The following is a 19,923-nucleotide window of genomic DNA, read 5'->3' as shown; positions in this document are numbered from 1 at the left end:
AGGTAACTCACCAGGATGCCCATCACGTCGCTCCAGAGCCGGGAGAACGCCTCGGACATGCCGGCGCCCCCCTCGGGCTCGGGCTCGGGCTCGGGCTCGGGCTCCGGCCCCGGGCCGGCTGCTCCCGCGTCCTCCATGGCCGCGTCCCGCGCGCCAGCCGTGCGTCCGGGCCCCCGGGGCGCCCTCGCTCCGCACCAGCGCGCGGCCGGCCGCCCCTCCCGCCCCCCGGCGCCGGTCCCCGCCCGCCGCGTCAGCGAGCCGCGCCCCCGCGCCGCATGGCCCCGGCGACCCCGCGGGGGCCCCTCGCAGGCGCCCGCGCCTCGGCTCTAGGTGGCGGCGGGCCGCGCGACTGACAACTCCAGAAACTTTCCCAGCCCGGCTCGGCTCGGCCGCGGGGTAGCGGAAGGCAAAGTCCGCACCACCGAGTTTTACGGCGGGGAACCGCGGCGGCCCCAGCGGCGCCTAAAGCCGCGGCGAAGGCGTTTCTTCCCGCGGCCGGGACCAGCTCGCTAAGGCACGCGACTCATTTCTTCCAGCAAGTCCGGGCAGGGCCCCGCTGGGCTGAGCGCCGCGCCTCGGCGACCGGCCGGGCGCGCCTCGGGACCCCTCTCTGGAAAATGAGCTCTTCCAACTCCACATGACTCTCTCCCCTCGACGCTAAAGAAAGCGTTTAGCAACAAAAGGTGCTCTGATGTCAGGCTCTTTGCATGGAAATGAGCCACAGACAGGAGAACAAATCGCCTGTTGAAAGAGCAGCCGCGCTGCGTCTCCCGCCTGCGCAGGCTTCCAGTCGCGCCATGCACGGAAACGTTTTGGGCCACAGGAACTCGAGAAAGTGGATCTTTAAGCGACTGCCGCCGAAAGCGTACGCGAGGAGTCGGTGTCGCTGCACCATCGATCCGCACCTCGCCCCGCGTGCAGTCAAGCCATCCCAGGAAATGCAACTCTGCCGCTGTCAGCCGAGACTTGCAAAAACAAGTGTGAAAGCTTGGGCACGAGCCATCGTGTGCACCGTTTTTATTATGAGCGGGACGTTTTGGTTCCTGGGTGCCCACAATGCCCTGCATTGCTAGGGAAAATGCGCTTTGGGTTTTAATGGTTGCCTTGTAGTGAGAGCATAGGGAAGGGCCAGTTTCGGAGCTAAATGTTATGGTTGTAACCACTGAGGCAACACACACTCCGTGTGTGTGTTTTTCCAAGGACAAGATCCATGACGGGTTTATTTTATAAGGGAAATAGCCCTGTAGAGGTATTTATCCTTTTATGAGTCTTTCTTTAAAACCCACTCAAGAGAATTTTCTCTGGGAGATGACACGTCTTATTTGGTGATTGATCCCTTTGTGTAACCGTTAAGAAACCACAAGGAAACTGATCCTACGTTAAAGGGTTGAGAGGTACCAAAAATAAATAAATAAATAAATAAAATAAAAGCAGGTGAAATGCTCCAGGAAGGGAGAGCCCTTGCTTGTTTTAGAGGCCTCTCTTGTTTGTTTTTGTTTTTCCTTCGGAGTCCACAGAAAAGGAGGGGATAAGAGCGTGTCCTTGAAACGTCCTTGCTGCAGCATTAATTACTGGGAGCACCATCCATCCATGCACATGGACGAATAGCCCTTAAGGAACGTTCAAAATTGAAAAAAAAAAAAAAAAAACCTTTTAAAAAGTAATTACATTTATAAGCGTAATCCCTGATGACAATAGTTTTGAAAGGGAAGAAAAACAATGAGGAAGTGTTCCCTTGAGAGTAAGGAGGCATCAGGTTGAAGGGTCAAGAGTGCTGGGCACTGCGTCGGTACGACCAGGCCTGTGCTTTCCTGAACGGATGCAGGAGGTACCCCGGATGTGTGCTCTGAGATGCTGGGAACCCCAATAATTTTAGTTAAAGCAGTGGCGGGCTTTACTGATACCATTATCACATCGATAGAGACATGAAACTAAGAAAAAAACCCCAACCTTTCAGGGTTGATTTCACTGGTGTATTTGAGAATTTCGATGTATTAGTCACGTGGTAACTTACTCAATTCAAGAAAATACGAACCGTGCGGCGTCTACCAGGAGGCAGCCTGTTCTCCACATAAATACTTTCGGGCAAGTGATGAAGCAAGAAGTCAAGTAATCAGGGTGGCAGGAGCCGGGTTGGGGGAGGACTAAGTCTCCAGCACCAATCATGAGTCTTTCTTCTTGACTCATCAGATGACCTAGGGGCGAAGCATTTAACCTTTCCGTGCTCAGTTTCCCCATCCTAGATGAGGCAAGGCCTTGCTAATTGCTACCCAAGTCCTCAGAGGTGATATTATATTTCAGGGTCATCTAAAGACAGGTACTTTTAAGCAACAACGCATATACACCTATCCGTATAATTAAACCTTAGCCCACATTTTGGTGTTTCTAGAAATCACCCTACCCTAGATATTTAAGCTCCTTTTCTCGGCGATCCCTAATAAATGTATGGGGAAATGAGATAACTAACATTGGGGGCGGGGGGTAGGGGTGTGTTGATACCCACAATTTTGCTGTCTGTAGAGAAGTAAGAACTTTTGAGGAGTCGTTTTCAACTTCTACGACATGAATAATGTTGATGACCATTTTTAAAATGAAGCTGAACCTCTCTGCCCTCGACTTCATAATGTGTCTCCTCAAAATGAGCCCGATTACTTCTCCCAAATTTGAATCTTTCCTCCTTCAGTTAATGTCAATCTTTGCTGTCAAAAATTTCTTCAGGGGCAGGGCGCCCGGGTGGCTTAGTCGGTTAAGCCTCCGACTCTTGGTTTCGGCTCAGGCCATGAGCTCACGGTTAAGTCAGTTCGAGCCTTGTGTCAGGCTCCACGCTACCAGCACAGAGCCTGCTTGGGATTCCCTCTCCCTCTCTCTCTGCCCCTTCCCTGCTTGCACTGTCTCTGTCTCCCTCAAATAAATACACTCCAAAAAAAATTCTTTAGGGGCTTTTGAACAACATGTAAAAGACTGATCATCAACATCATGATCATCGTCATACTATTTCAGATCTGATACAGTACCATTTACTCAGAGCTTTTTATAATATATCCCATGAGGGTGAAAAAGGGCCTGGGAGGTGATCTGGGTAAAATCCCTTCTTTCAGATAAGAAGAAATGGGTTCCAGAGAACTTGAACAATCAGTCCAAGTGAACACAGCTACGTAGCACAATCAGATGACTTGATTACTTTGAAAAATTCTTTTTAATGTTTATTATTTTTGAGAGAAAGAGAGAGAGCGAGCGGGGGAAGGGCAGAGAGAGAGGGAGACAAAGAATCCGAAGCGGGCTCCAGGCTCTGAGCTGTCAGCACAGAGCCCGATGTGGGGCTTCAACTCACAGGCCGTGAGATCATGACCTGAGCTGAAGTCGGACGCTTAACCGACTGAGCCACCCAGGCGCCCCTGATTGCTTTGAAAAGTTCTTCATCTTGGGGCTCCTGGGTGGCCCAGTCAGTTAGGCATCCAGCTTCAGCTCAGGTCATGATCTTATGACTTGTGTGTTGGAGCCCCGCGTCAGGCTCTGTGCTGACAGCTCAGAGCCTGGAGCCCGCTTCGGATTCTTTGTCTCCCTCTCTCTCTGCCCCTCTCCCAGTCACACTCTGTCTCTCTCAAAATAAGTAAGCATTAAAAAAAAAATTTTTTTTAGGGGCTCCTGCGTGGCTCAGTCGGTTAAGTGTCCGACTTCAGCTCTGGCCGCGACCTCACGGTTCGTGAGTTCGAGCCCTGTGTCAGGCTCTGTGCTGACAGCTCAGAGCCTGGAGCCTGCTTCGGATTCTGTGTCTCCTTTTCTCTGCTCTTCCCCTGTTCGTGCTCTGTCTCTCAAAAATAAATGTTTTAAAAAATTGAAGTTCTTCATCTCTACTGTAATATGTTTGCCCTTACAAAGATCTGCAGGGTAGGCAAGTATAGATGTGCCACTAGAGATGTGTATACACAAAGTACCCAGGAATCCTACTCACCCTTCTGTCTTTCTAATTGGAATTGCCATGGTGTTGGTGAGTGAATTCCAAGGAAAGAAAAGGAATTCCAGAAGATTTCCCATTGATTTAGTGGAGACCCAAAAGTTGATTGTGAAATCAGTTCTGTGGATCCTAATATATATTCATTGCAATGAATGAGGAGTACCAAACTGCATTCATAGAGATTAAATATTGATAATACCTATCTCACTGAGTTATTTTTTAAATTTTTTTTTTTCAACGTTTATTTATTTTTGGGACAGAGGGAGACAGAGCATGAACGGGGGAGGGGCAGAGAGAGAGGGAGACACAGAATCGGAAGCAGGCTCCAGGCTCTGAGCCATCAGCCCAGAGCCCGACGCGGGGCTTGAACTCACGGACCGCGAGATCGTGACCTGGCTGAAGTCGGACGCTTAACCGACTGCGCCACCCAGGCGCCCCATCACTGAGTTATTTTTTAATTTTATTTGAGCGAGCGAGAGAGAGAGGGGAAGCACAAGCAGGGGAGAGGGGCAGAGGGAGAGAGAGAATCTTAAGCAGGCTCCGCACTCAGCCTGGAGCCCAACGTGTGGCTCGATCCCACAACCCTGGGATCATGACCTGAGCTGAAATCAAGAGTCAGAAGTGCCACCCCCTAGAGTGTTATTTCTTGAAAATTAGTCTCAGTCATATTGCTGCACATACAGATGTGTAACACATATATAGAGACAGACATATATGTATGAATGTAAATATGGCATGCTGTGTAAAAAGTGGTTCTCACTATGAGTCAGGATTTTAAAAGGTTAAAAGTCACTAGCAATTGTCGGGTGTCGCCTACAGTCTATGTAGGTCATCAGTCTGACGTAAGAAAGACAAAGCAGTCATGCCAAAGCTTGGCATTAAAGGTAGAGTTTGGAGTAGAGAGCCCAAAGGTAATGGAGTCAGGACAGAGCTGGGCTTGAATTTTCACTCAGGGTTTTTATAAGACATTGGGCAAGTTATTTATTTCATCTGGAAAATGGGATAATTCCGCCTATTTAAGATGATTGTTGTAAGGCTATCTGTAATAACTCAGGCAATGATTCTCTATTAATTAGAACCTTTCCTCCTTTTTTCCTCCCTTTGCTTTTCCTTCCCCTATCTACTCATACCTCGAAGGGGTAGCTATCAGCAGGAAACCTCCCCGTTCATACCTACATCTTGCATAAAGGAGTAATTCTTAGCCTTTAAATACGGTGGCTGAGGAAAGGACTTGGGAGGTTCCGTGTGGCAGGGTGGGGCGGTGAGGACTGGTCAGCTCTTGTAGTAAAGGTGGTAATAACAGCAATAACAACGTCTGTCGCTTCCTGAAAATGTACTCTAGGTCAGGCAAGGCGCCTGATATCTAAAAAACATTTCAGTTAAACGTTAAATGGAGTTTATGATTTCTTGCCACCATCCACCACCCTGCTCATTTCATATTTCAGTACTTGTTCATCCACGAATTTGTTCAAGCTGCCAAAGTCAAGAGACCTGCTTGAGTCCTTCCCCTTGCTTACCAACAGTCCCGTCTGAACCATGGATAAGGGGTGCCTGGGTGGCTCAGTCAGGTGAGCGTCCCACACTTGATTTCGACTGGGTTCGTGGTCTCATGGTCGTGGGACAGAGCCTCACGTTGGGCTCTGAGCTGACAGCGTGGAGCCTGCTTGGAATTCTCTCTCTGCCCCTCCCCCACTCGCTCGAGCTGGTACATGTGCTCTCTTTCTCGCTTTCGAAATAAATAAACAAACCATGGGTAAGCCTTGTGGATTCTTTTTTTTTTTTTTCAACGTTTTTTTTTTTTTTTTTTGGGACAGAGAGAAACAGAGCATGAACGGGGGAGGGGCAGAGAGAGAGGGAGACACAGCATCGGAAACAGGCTCCAGGGTCCGAGCCATCAGCCCAGAGCCTGACGCGGGGCTCAAACTCCCGGACCACGAGATCGTGACCTGGCTGAAGTCGGACGCTTAACCGACTGCGCCACCCAGGCGCCCCAGCCTTGTGGATTCTACTTCCTAAATGCTTGCCAAACTCATCCACCTCTCTCCATCTCCCCTGCCACTGTCTTAGTCCATCCTACCAGCAATAACAACATCTGTCAATAGTTTACAATATTTTATCTAGATCACTGCTTCTCCACGTGTAGACTGAAGAACAGAAGCTGTGGCATCACCTAGGAACGTGTTGGAAATGCACATTTCCAGGCCCCATCTCAAGCCTACAGAACGAGACAGTCTGGGGGTGGGACCAGCCATCTGTATTTTCACAAGCCTCCCTACCACCACCAAGGTGATTGTGATAGCTGCTCACATCCGAGGGCCATTTGGAACCATGGAAATGTCAGACTAAGGAAAAAGAACACGTTGCTGAGGAAACGCGAAGTTTTAAAATGCAATATCTCGAAAAACGATACCAGGAGATTGCTTTAAAAACATTAATTGGTTAAAAAAAACTGTCACGAGATAAGTGAGTGGCGATCCCCAAGTCAGATGCTCAGAGATATTTGGCTTTAAAGGGCAACTAAATAGTGGAATTAAAATGTATTATCCATAGAAGAGTACCTGTTTTAGGAACACAGCGTCATGGAAATACTTGGTATTTTTTAAAGACAACGCATATTCTGCAGAGGACATGTAACATTAAGCAGAGATTAGGTCTGAAAGATTATAAATAGCCCAACTTATTCATTTATTTTTTTAATTGCTATTTCATTTTTTTACCATACTGCCTTCTTAAAATTAAGCAATGAAAATAGATAAGCTCATTTCATGCTGGCCTACCATCAGCAACGCTCTCTGGCGCTCCAATGCTGGGCATCCCGCAGTGCCTTGGGGATCCAACCTCCAGGAGAGACTGCAATGTTGCATTTTTCCCTTGATCCCACACGTTTGTGTTTTTTTTTTTTTCCACAAATGCCTGAAAGATGAGCCAACCTCATGCTAAAGCGTTACCTGTTTAAAAACCTCTTTGTCTCAAAATATTTGGTAAGAGAGGGGGCGCCTGGGTGGCGCAGTCGGTTAACCGTCCGACTTCAGCCAGGTCACGATCTCGCGGTCCGGGAGTTCGAGCCCCACATCGGGCTCTGGGCTGATGGCTCGGAGCCTGGAGCCTGTTTCCGATTCTGTGTCTCCCTCTCTCTCTGCCCCTCACCCGTTCATGCTCTGTCTCTCTCTGTCCCAAAAATAAATAAACGTTGAAAAAAAAAAAATTAAAAAAAAAAATTTGGTAAGAGAGATGGGAAAACAGCTCAGAGAAAAACTAAACAGGAATTAAAACAAAGTAAAGACGGACCACAGGCCCGGGAGAGAAGGTAAATAAGCCTCAGGACGATGCAGGGCCATAAATACTTTTCTCTGAAATCTCTTCTTCCACCCTGATAAGCCACGTCACTGGCCCGACCCGTTAGGTTTTCATCTGTGTCGATGCTGTGTAAACACCGAGGTTCTGCCTGGGAATTATCCCGTCAGGCCTACTAGTATTCGAAGGCCATTTGTAATTCCGAAATACGAGGATTCTGAACCATTCAGTGATGCATCTGGTGGACAATTCTGCTGGGCTGCCGATAGTGATTTCACAACGTTTAAGGCAAAGAACCGAAAGACTTCAACTCATAAAATTACTTCTGAATTAACATGAGGATAGTGTCCTGTAGAGAGACCCCTGGTGATGTGACAGCAAACTGATACCTCAGAGAGGAGAAAAAGGGAACACGGGGAGGGGATTGTCTTTGGAATCATACGCCCTCCTATTTATCTTTTTAGATTAGGAGAGCATAAGGGGGGGAAAAAAGTGCTGATAAGAGACCAGAGATTGTGTTAAATTTTTCCAAATTGTGTGAGGAAAGGCTTAAAAGCATACCGGGGAAGTATCGTCCACCAACCAAATTTCTTCGTCAACCTTGTCCATTTTATAACCTTTGCCCAATAAGAACACCTATTAGGCTGTCCCTATCGCTTAAACATACTTGCAAAAAAGAATGTTTTCTATTAAATTAAAAATCTCCAGTCAAAACTGTTGCTCTGCTTCTCTGAAGTTCCAAAATATTATGTGCCACAGGACAAAAGATTCTTGTTACTTAATTAATCCCGCTAAGCATAGAGGATTATTACAATCTTATCTGGAAATGAAGTATGAGCCAGGACGCTTTGGTTGAACAACAACAAAAAATAACTTATGGTCAAAGACACTTGTGTGCGGCTATTTAAAAAGGAGGGGGGCACTGAACTGTGACTAACATCCCGGAAAAAAATACATGTTGACTCATTAAAACAAAGGAAAAGTATGATATCCTTTTTACGATTCACTTTTTTACAGAGTCACGTATTTACTGGATAAATTATTTAAGGAACAACCCTGAGTCTCAGGGTTGACTTATTTAGAAACCCTAACAGCCCAATCTGATGCCAACTCTCTATATGCTTCTGCTCTATGCTGTTCTATGTGTTTTGTGAGGAAGTCAACATTTCATATCACAAGGAGCAAGATTTTAACACTAGTAAAATTTATCTGCTGGCTATTAAAACGAAACACTCCCATTCCTGTTCCCGGAAAAGAATAAACAAAAAAACATTCAACTTTCCCTTCGGCTATAAAATTCTATCATTTTAGAATCTTAGAAACATATATCTTCCTTCTCAAGCAATCTGCCCCCCCCCTTTCCATGTAGAGTAAGTCATATGGTCTCCCCCTCATCATTCAAAGCCATTGTCCTCTCTTGGTTACTTTCTTTCAAATCGCACTTCCTGTGACACACAGAGCCATGGGTGCATGTGCACGGGAACACACACACACACACACACACACACACACACAAAGGCTCAGTTATCTCAGTTCTTCTGAGCTGCCTTACACAATTGAAGATATAAATAAATGAACTTGGTGAAGAACTCATCAAAAGAGGTGATGCCATGGGAATGTCTCAATGAGCTTCTCACATATGGAGATAGAAGTTTGAATGACAGGACACTGGGGTCATGGCTACTTCTTGAAATAGTGCCTTGGTCAAGCTTAGTGAAACAATTCCCTGTTTAGGGAAGCATATAACATGCTCTATGGTTAGTGCTGGCCTGAATGGGTTTGACATCTAAAAGAAATATTAATATGGGTAAGCAGGCACCAGATTTTCTACACCATTTCCCTCTCAATAAACACAAATATTTTTAAAGAAACGAAAAAAGGATTGTCTAGGCAAAAATTTTCCCTACGCCTTATAAATGAAACAGCTAGGTGCTAGCTACTCTTTATCTAATAAATGTCCTCAAAAATCAGATGATGTTGATTCCAATAGCAAAGAGACACTGAACAAAGGCCACTTGTTCTAGAAATGAGGTCATTTGGACAGTCTATCCATTAAGAAAAAGCCTATTTTGCTTTCAGAGGTCACCTATTAGGGCAGGAAATCCATCGTTCAACCAGTGGACTTAACATCTGGCCTAAGTCTTCTGGGCTGAAATGTCAATTTCCTGGTCTAGATGGAACACACATGAAAGGAAAAAGATGAAAAATACAAATTTACATTTGCCGAAGAATTCTTCAACTGTAGCATGGATTATAAAAATTCTCCAAAACATAGCTACTCTTGAATGATCAAAGCTAGCAAACGAAAACAGTAAAATATCTGTGTGAAAATTTTATTTTTTTCTTTAAGAACTACATACAGGCAAAATTAAGAGGCTAAAGCTAAATCATAGCAAATCGACCATTCACTGGGGAATCCATAAATAAATCTACTTTAGTCTAGACCAACTCATGACAGTTCATGAGGATTCATCCCAGGCTGGACCAGATTTGCTTTTGTATTATGAGGGAGAGAAAGAGGAAAGAGAGAAAGAGAGAGAGAAGGAAGAAAGAGAGAGAGGGAGAGATCGACTCACAAATCAATAAAACTTAAAGAAGAAAAATGAGAGGATTTTTATCCAACATCAGGAAATAATATTTTAAGGCTGGTTAAAAGTATCATGAAACATTTCACATATAATTAATTCTCCTAAATAAATTTACTACTGTCTGTATTCTTTGAGAATATTGCATAATTTTGACTAGTTTTTCTCCTACTGGTTCAAATTAAAGACATTTTGGTCTGTTATTCAATCAGTCAGTCAGTCATCATGCAACAAATATTGATTGAGTGGCGATTATGTTTGGCATTACGTTGGGTATTAACAAAAGATAGCCCTGGTTTTCAGGAACATCTAATCTTTTTTTTTTTGAAAATGAAGTGTTAAACTGTCCAATGTAGGTTTGTTTTATTTATTTATTGTTATTATTATTATTATTATTATTATTTTTTAGAGTTTTATTTGGAGAGAGAGAGTGCACGTGCTCACACGTGAGCAGGGGAGGGGCCAAGAGACAGAGAGAGGGAGAGAGAGAATCCCAAGCAGGCCCCACACTCAGCAAGGAGCCTGATGTGGGGCTCAGTCTCATGACCGTAAGATCATGACCTGAGCCAAAATCAAGAGTCGGCCACCCAACTGACTGAACCACCCAGTGCCTCAACTTTAATTTATTTAAGTAACCTCTACACCCTACGTGGGGCTCAAATTCATGACCCTGGGATCAAGAGTCACATGCTCTTCCAACTGGGCCAGCAAGGTGCCCCGGGTTTGTTTTATTGATTATTGGCCACGTGGAGCCTAGAGGGGGGTGAAATTTAAAACAAGACCATTTTTAAGTCATGCTGCTAACGTGGGAAAAAGGTTACAAAATTAATAATGTGGCTACTTTAGCACATGCGTCTTGGTTCCTGCCTGATCCCACACGGCATTTCCAGCTTGATTTTCTGTTCGGATCCAACTTAGAATTATTCGGGGAAGCTCTTATCTATCTTTTTCCACATTCTCTGTATTCTCTGTCTTCTGCTTCTCTGTTTTGTTCGGTCTATTCATTTGTCTGAAATATTCCCCTTTTCTCCCCCAGCTTTACTGAGATATAACTGACATACAACATTGTGTAAGTTTAAGGTGTGCAATATGTTGATGTGCTACACTTATATACTGCACTATATCCACCATAACATTAAGCTAACATTTCCATCACCATCATGTCACGTAGTTACCATTTCTTTTTCGTGGTGAGAACATTGAAGATCTACCCTGTCGGCAACTACAGTGGTAGTAACTATAATCATCATGTTGTGTATTAGATCCCCAGAACTTACTTGTCTTGCAAATGAACTTTGTGCCCTTCAACCAATATCTCTCCCCGCTCCCCCATCCCCATGGCAACCACCATTCTACTCTGGTTCTGAGTTTGACTTTTATAGATTCCACATATAAGTGATACCATACAGTATTTGTCTTTCTTTGATGTATTTCACTTAGCACAATGCCCTCGGGGTCCATCTGTGTTGTCACACATGTCAGAATTTCCTTCTTTCTGATGGCTGAATAATAATGCTTCATTGTATTTATATTTATTTGTGTCACATCTTTCTATCCATTCATTGGTTGACATACACTTAGGTTGTTTCTATACCTTGACTATTGTGAATAATGCTGCAATGAATGAGTGCAGATATCTCTTTGAGATGTTTTTTTTCATTTCCTTTGGATATATACCCAGAAGTGGAATTGCTGGATCATATGGCAATTCTATTTTTTAAATTAAATTTTATTTATTTATTTATTTATTTATTTATTTAGAGAGAAAGCATGTGCATGTGAGCACATGGAGAAGGCACAGAGAGAGAGAGAGAGGGAGAGAGAGAATCCCAAGTGGGTTCCATACTGTCAGCATGGAGCCCAATGGGGTCTTGAACTCATGACCCACAAGATCATGACCTGAGCCAAAACCAAGAGTCGAAACGCTTAACCAATGGAGCCACCCAGGTGCCCTGGCAACTCTATAATATTTCAAAAAATCTCCATACTGTTTTCCATAGTGGTTGTAATAATTTACGTTCCCACCAACAGTACACAAGGATTCTTTTTTCTCAAGTATCTTTATTTTTTGAAAGACCCATAGGATATGATGGTTAGTAAAAAAAAAAAAAAAAAAAATGATACCCATTGGCATAAAAGAGACTGGAAAAGTGAGAAAGACAGAACTTGGAGAACATCAGCGTTCAAGAGAATGTCACAGGGAAATGACACAATGTCTGAGTGATAATGGTCCCAGAGGAGGAGAATCATGATGCACCATGTCATGGAAGGTGGGAATTACAGAAAAAAGCCATCAGCAGTGTCCAACATGGTGGAAAAGTCAACCAACAGTATACTCATTTAGGAGGTCACTGATCATCTTACTTGGCCAGTGCAATTTCAGCATCAGGGGAAGGAGGAGAAGCTACATTGCAGGGGACTGAAGAATGATGAAGAAAAATGGGAAAGAAAAATGATAATCAGAGGGGATCGCAAGGTCCGAAGAAAGATTTTTAAAGATGTGAGCAAAGTTGTAAGTTAAGTGGAAAAGAACTAGTAGAGAAGGAGAGGTTGCAACTTTACAGAGTACCTCTAAAATAAGATCCCAGAGGAAATGATGGCGATGATATTACAATTTAGATTTTTGAGAAACTGCTGTTGTGGGTTTCCCTCATTTTGAGGCCAAATAGACTACCTCTTTCTTGAAAACACATTGCGTCCAGCCAATGACACAACAAAACTGATCTAAGCATTCTATGTAACAATTACATTCTAGGTCACATTTCCCCGATAGACCACCTTCAGTGGATTTTAGGGTTTTCATAAGCTTTTATGCAGACATTTTAGATATTTCAGTTCAACAAATATTTATGAAATGTGTACTGTGTACTCAGCATTGGGAATAGGAAAATAAGTCACAGATCCTGATCTTGGTCAGCTTTGTCTAGTGAGGGAGACAGACACGGAAACAAATATTCTCCACCCAGTGTGATAAAAGAACGCCCAGGTCCTTTGTAAACCGAGAGACTAGATAGCCACTGCAGCCTGGAATCATCATGGAAGCTATCCTGTAGAAGGCTTTGTCTGAGTTGACAATTCTTGAAGGAAGAGTCAGAATTTGCTAGCTGTATAGGCTCTAAGTTGGTTTCAGGCCAGGAGAACAACCAGAACAAAGGTACAAAGACATAAAATAACAGTATGTGTTAGAGGAACTTGAAACTGTTCTAAGAAACGTTGGTGAGGGGCATCTGGGTGGCTCAGTCAGTTAAAGATCAGACTCTTGATTTTTGGCTCGGGTCATGATGTGCTCGGGTCATGGTCTGTGCTCTTGGGCTCCGGGCTGACAGCGTGGAACCTGCTTGGGATTCTCTCTTTCCCTCTCTCTCTCTCTCTGCCCTTCCTCCACTCGCACAGGCTCTCTTCCTCCCTCTCTCTCTCCCAAATTAAATAATCATTAAAAACAAAAGAAATGCTGGTGAGAGAATGGCTGGATCCAAATCTCAGGGCATACGGGTGGTGGGTCCCAGTGCACCTCATACGCTGTATGCTAAAGAGGTTAGTCTTAATGTTCTGGAAGAGGTCATTCTTGGTATTTTGATGCTTCCTAATTTCTTTGTTGGGATGGTAGCCTTCCTTTTACTTTCAGAGTGTGCCATGAACTGCCGAGAGCCCCTGGGCCGGGTAGGTAATTACACAGCCTGTGATAACAGGGTACACGTGAAACACCATGGGCACATTAGGGAGGGAGCGAAATTTAGAACACTTCATTAATGTGCAGGTCGCACCTGCCCAAAGGCCATGCTGAGTTTTTTCTTTTCCTTTCCAATATTAGTATATGGGCCACCCCCCTTGATACTTTCTAACAGCACTACCAATCAGCCGATCTCGTCCCAGATCTCTCCACCAAGTCTGTGATCTGAAGTTGTTCACAATCTCCCTGGCTTTCTGAGTCCTTAACTCTAAAATGAGCTACTTGGGGTCTCTTCCATTTGTAACATCCTGTGATGCCAAAGGGGGGTGTTTAGATACAGAAATGGGCTTAGGGAATAAGGTCTAAGGCAGTCACGAGGTGCTAAAAGTCTGGGGAGCAGGCAAATGCCTTTCCTGCCTCATGGAAGTCCTTTATACAGTGCATGGGTTATGGCATCTGGAAGATAACCTGTATAAGAAATGGCCAGTATATGCATTTTTGATGAGACTAGAGGGTTCCTCCATTTTCTATCTAGAAATCAAACAGGATCTTCATGAAGGTGGCAAGCAGTGTGAATGGATATGAAGAAAATCATCACTGTAAGTTCCTGTAAGATTCAGAAATTTGCTCGGATGCATCACAATCCATAAAAGTGTTTATATCCTCTAACCCACTATTCAGGTTTCTGGGAACTGAGTCTGGCAAATTATTGGGGAAAAAATGAGAAGCTCTGAGCTCAGAGAATTATTATCACATTTGTATAATATTGAAAATTTGGAAAGAAGCTTCATATTCCACAAGAGAAGAATAGTCAAATAAATGATGCTATGGAAAGAATAATACTCACTGGTTAAAATGTTAGTATAAAGAACATATAACAGCGTGGGAAAATATCCTTTGTATAAGACACTTCACTCTGAGAAATTAGGAGTGCCTATGTATAGAAATGAGAAGAAAACGTGCAAATAGCCTATGCCATTGTTTCAATGATAGTAGGAGATCAATAAATGTTTTTTGAACGAATAAATGAATGTAAAAGAACTAGGAATGCACGGGCATGGTGGAATTTTGAATTACATTACCACTGAGAAGTTCTCTTACGCTGTTACTCTGTAGTTTGATGATAAACACAGAGTTAATAGCTAACATTTTCAATGTTTACCGTGGGGCGCCTGGATGGCTCAGTTATTAAGCATCTGACTCTGGCTCAGGTCATGATCTCATGGCTCATGAGTTTGAGTCCTACTTCCCGTGAGCTCGAGCCTGCTTTGGGTGAGTCCCACTTCTCTCTCCCTCCCTCTCTCTCTGCCCCTCCCTCACTTGTGCCTTCTCGCTCTCTGTCAAAAAAAAAACCCAAACGTATCCTGTGTCTGGACGCTACCCTATACATTACATATTTTGAAACACTCGCTACTCATCCGTCACCTTCCAAAACGTGCCTGCTACTTTTCCTCCTCCGGATTCAAGCCTTCATGGAGCCACATTCGATGCCGGTCAACACAACTGTGCTCCAGTGGTCTGGCGAATGAATGATTGAATGCCTCAGTGACAGAGAGTGGCAGAGACTTCAGCCCCATGACATTAGTGCCTTAGACCACAAGGTCTCCAGTGTGATACCTGGGCAGGAATTCTCAGTACTCAGAAGCTTAGACTTCTAGATTCTCGATGTAAATAATTGCAAAAAATCAGAAGGATTGAGCTTCTGAAGCTGGACGCCTAAGATTTCTTCTCAAAACCCAGTCTCAGAAAGTATAGTTTTTTACATTACTTATGATAATTCTTGAATGCCTCACTGTTCAAGGATGGAATGTGCTGAGAAAGGTTTACATATTGTCGCATTTCCAAAAAGGAATAGGAATGTCTTATGGCAAATTTTTAAGGAATGGAATCTGAACAGATGCAGCCTCCAATAAAAGCAAGCGGGAGCTGTTGGGAGTCACGCTTGAGAAAGGTTTTCTTAATATTTCCTCAAAGCTTCTTAATAATAACAAATATTCAGGAACCACCTCTTTTGATCCACCCACAGTGTTTAATTTTCCTGGCTTTGCAGGTATCATGATAAACGTGGTGTCCCAGATTAACAAGAGGTCTTTATTGGACTGAATTTTATCATTGGCTTATGCATGGCTGGGGTTTTTAGAGGCCACTGGAGTTGCTTGTCCGTATCCAAGAGAAGTATTTAGCCTTTGGTCAGCAGCACAAGCAATTTCACCCTTGATTTTTCTTGGATACAGAGCCTACCTTCTTTACTATTCATCTCAGCTTTTCCATGGAGAGACACTATTTTTGAAGTTGCTCTGTGCCTTTGGCTATTTCTCCCGATTCCTTCCCTTGATGGCTGACTCTCAGAATGGAGTTCAGTCAGCCAGGTGCCATATCTGATCACCATTATATTCCTAGAGGCACAAATGGCAGTGTGTTTAAGCACAGCCATCTCGGGGCGTTGTATTTCAGTAGCTCGTGTGACATAAAGAGCCTCACTTTGATCTTTCAAGCACGCGTATATACTCAAGATGCACACCTCTTCCCATAATTCTATAATCCCTGCCTGTGCAGGAGCCTGGGCACTTCAGGAAAGCAATAATAAATGCTACTTGAATCGTCCCAACATATGGTGCAAGTTTCTCCCAAAAATATTTATAACCTATGAAGGAAAACCAGCAAAACATTTCATAAACCAATGGTGTCCCATGTCGCTCATGCTCTTGGTCTATAAAATAAAATGCCTAACTTTCAGTGCCTGTGAGAAGAAACACTGAGAGTCCAAATGCACACTGCCCAGCATTCCCTGAGAGCTTTCTTCTAATCAGAGATGCATTCTGGGCAAGCCAATTAATCTGGGCACCATGCCCTGAAGTGGGCTGTGTGCTGCTCGATGTTAATAACAGCATGACATATATCTATGCCCTGTACCCACTTAATTTGTCCCTGGCTGAAATACATGAACTTTTATTTGTGCTATTATCATCATATCCTGTCTAGACTGAAAACAGCTACAGAACGGCTCCCTTCATATTCAGTGAATTAAAAATAAAAAGGCCCGTCCGTCTGCTCTGCCTTGCTTCCATCAGGGACTCTGGTGGATTTCCACTCGGCCTCTCCCGCCTGAAACGGGAGAAACAGAGGGAAGACCACAGAAGCTGCTTCCACCTGGAAAAACCTAGATAAGGGTGAAATTATGGCAAACGGTAAACAAGGTGCTGTGACTCCAGTAAGAGTGTATTTTAAGTAAATCGCTTGAGAAAAACAATGAAAGTTTCAAATCAAGTTAGGCAGAAGTAATACTCGGACTCTATTTTTTTAACGTTTATTTATTTTTGAGAGACAGAGAGAGACAGAGCACAAGTGGGGGAGGGGCAGAGAGAGAGGGAGACACAGAATCTGAAGCAGGATCCGGGCTCTGAGCCATCAGCACAGAGCCGACGCGGGGCTCAACCTGAGCTGAAATCGGATGTTTCACTGACTGAGCCACCCAGGCGCCCCTTATTCGGATGCTATTTTGATTCCAGTTTGAAAACACTGGTGTGCCAGGAAGTCAGCGAACAAAAGGATTCCTGTATCCTCAGGGTTGCGAAGGGGCAGAATCTATTGGTCCCTAGCGCAAGGATTCCGGAAGGCACAAATGTTCAGAGGTATGGCAGGTTTTCTTATTCCTGAGATTTTGACAGGCCAAGAAAGTTCCCATGACTAAGCTTTGAAATAGTTTGAAATGATACAAAGGTGACCAATCAATGCATCAGAAAAACAAAAACCAAAACCAAAACCTGCCCAGTTAAGGGTTCACCCAATGATCAAGGGTCAGAGTGGAGCACACAGGCTTTGGCTTCAGACCTACCAAGTTCAACTTTTAGCAAGGATTCTCCAAGCCTCACTTCCTTGAGTTATAAAATAGGGCTAAAGAACAATGATACAAAAAATAAAATAAAATACGGTTAACGATAGTATCTCTGACGTGTGTTGTCCAAAGGAATAAATGAGCTAGTTTGTAAAGAACCTGACACTATGCATGGCACATAATAAATTCTCAATAATAATAATACTAATAATATGAGCTACGTTTATTATTATTACATGGAAAAGCACTTAGCACAATACTTATCACAGAGGGACCTCTGAATGAATAACAGGGGTTATTAAAATTTTCATTTCAATTCTGTTTAACATTAATGATAAATAGTAGCCCACTTAATCCCTTGAATGTTTGCCGATCATTAACTGGTTTTTTTTTTTAATCCATTTATACTATTGTTCATTAATGGACTTGGGGCCTGGGAAAGAATAAGGTATTAGAAATGTATCTTCTCTTTCTTGTCCCTCCTCTTGAGCTAAGGACACAGTAATCGTGTTGGGAGAAGCGAAGAAGAAAATAAAAAGACATCTATTTCCAAAATTTGTTTGAGGGCCTAAACTGAAAATATATGCCATTGATTAGGGAGAAATGACCATGAATATCTTGGAAATAACCCCTAGACTCAGCCGCAAAACAATATACTCAAGTGGGCTCAGTAAATTCCTCATTACCATATAAATTGTTTTCAAGTCTGATCTAATAGGATATGATTAATAATTGGGATTTATTTTCTTCCAACGAGCTGAATAATTGAAGGGAACCCAATACGGCGTAAAAGACCGTTTCCAAACTGATCACGTAAGTGTTTTCTGCTTTGTTTTGTATGAGCAAAAATAGTCTAATTAGTGTGCAGGGTCCTCGAGGATGCTGCACGAGGAAGTACGGGGCTGTGGTCTTGGCATCGTGTGGGTTCACTACAGGACGTGGGACTGTATCGACGCCATATGGCTTCTAAAATGAAAATAGCACAAGTTAAGGCTGCAAGGGGACGGGACTTCTGCTTCTGTGTTGTTTATACTCTGAGTAGAATATCTGGTAGGCTCCAAGGACTGCCTGAGCTCCTTCCCAGCCGTTTCCACTTCCTCCCTAGACCATTCCTGAGAAGCACGAGCTCGTTTCTGGCGTAAATGTAACGCAACCCGAACTGCTTATGAAAATCTGGACAGGAAAACACTGAGCTTACGCTAAAGGTGATTTTCAGAGGAACAAGGTTTCCTTGTGCAGATTGTCCAACATACAGAGCTATGCGACGGAGAGGGAAGGGCTGGCTGGTTAAGGGAAATAAAACCAGCAAAATACGGCCTTGGATTAGGAGTTAACACAACGTGCTCTGGCCGGTTGACACAATTAGAGCTCTCACTTCTCCACCAGAAGGGGCAGGTAGGGGTTTTGAAATTCTGCTCTCCACCCTAAACCCGGCACGCAGCTGCACGCGCACAGCCCCCATGGCCCTTGTCGAGTAGAAGCGACATTGAAATGACACCCCATCTGCTCTACACATGTCAGTGAGCTCGTGCCACCTGTTGAGGGATTGTAGGGACAGTAGAAGGGGAAAGAGTTTCGACATAGGTTTATCTATTTATACAAACAAAGAGCCACTTCATTCAATGTTCTCCCTCTACCTCCACCCTCTAGTTCCCTTCTTTGCCAGAAATCTTTCGAATAGCTTTGCAGTGGTATTCTGCACCCAGAAGAGAGTTAGTTGTGTTTAAATACCACGTCCCAAGAAGCGCAGCCCATTGAAAAGATGCACTATATTTCACACGGTAGACAAAACAACGGCTTTAGGTTATGCTCGAACCGTCCTCCCCGGGCATTCACAAAAAAGCATGAAGACAAACCACAGCCAAGAGGTTTTACATCTGAGCTAAAGGTGAATTTTCTCCGGGTGAATCTAAGACACTGGATGGTTGTAGAGGAGTCTATGAAAGTTCATTCCAAAGATCTGGACCTTAGGAGAGCATGTCAGAATCAGGATGCCATGTCTGCTTATGTGAGCCTCCACCCAGCCTCCACTGATGCAGTTTCTCGACACAATATCCAAGCCCAACTTGGAGGTTTGGCTCAAAAGTTCCCCTGCCACTAATTCCCATGCCCTGGGAATTACCACCCTCTCCTCCAGTGTGAGCCTCCTCCTCCTTCTTCATGATCCCAGAGAAGTATCCTGCAAACCTCACACTCATAGGACTTAGCACATTGCATTTCAAGTGTTCGTTTCATTTCATTGTTATCTTGTTAGACTTGAGCTGCCTGAGGGCAGGAGCTCCTGGTCTTTCTTCCTTGTTATTCTTAGTGCCTAGCACAGTGCTCTGATATAAAAGATTCTCAATGAAGAGTGATACTAATAGTCAACACTTAAGGAGTGCTTCCTATATACCAGTCACTGTTCTCAGCACGTTAGTAATAGTACCCATCTCCTGAAGGTGTTAGAAGCAACTTAAATAAAGAATATAAAGCCACATCCATCACAATCCTGGACTTCAAGATGTATTATAAAGCTGTAGTCATCAAGACAGTACGGTACTGGCACAAGAACAGACACTCAGATCAATGGAACAGAACAGAGAAC

General features: G+C 43.9%; 1 protein-coding gene across 7 annotated transcripts in view; it reads right to left on the bottom strand.

Moving 5' to 3' along the window:
• Positions 1-19,923, bottom strand: part of SASH1 (SAM and SH3 domain containing 1) — a 335,600-nt gene that overhangs the window by 195,134 nt on the left and 120,543 nt on the right. For 2 of the 7 annotated variants that reach the window (XM_043592564.1, XM_043592571.1), the window contains exon 1: positions 12-192. The exons of 4 other annotated variants lie outside the window; for them this stretch is intronic. In XM_043592564.1, coding sequence (XP_043448499.1) covers positions 12-137 — 126 coding nt within the window. In that variant the 5' untranslated portion in view covers positions 138-192. Of the gene's footprint in view, positions 1-11; positions 193-19,923 lie in introns of those variants that run through there. One more of the 7 variants, XM_043592561.1, reaches the window with a different exon arrangement.

Source organism: Prionailurus bengalensis, chromosome B2 (assembly GCF_016509475.1).
Source record: "Prionailurus bengalensis isolate Pbe53 chromosome B2, Fcat_Pben_1.1_paternal_pri, whole genome shotgun sequence".
Classification (NCBI taxonomy): Eukaryota; Metazoa; Chordata; class Mammalia; order Carnivora; family Felidae; genus Prionailurus; species Prionailurus bengalensis.
The sequence above is the reverse complement of the archived record's forward strand: the minus strand, read 5'-3'. Positions and strand labels throughout refer to the sequence as shown.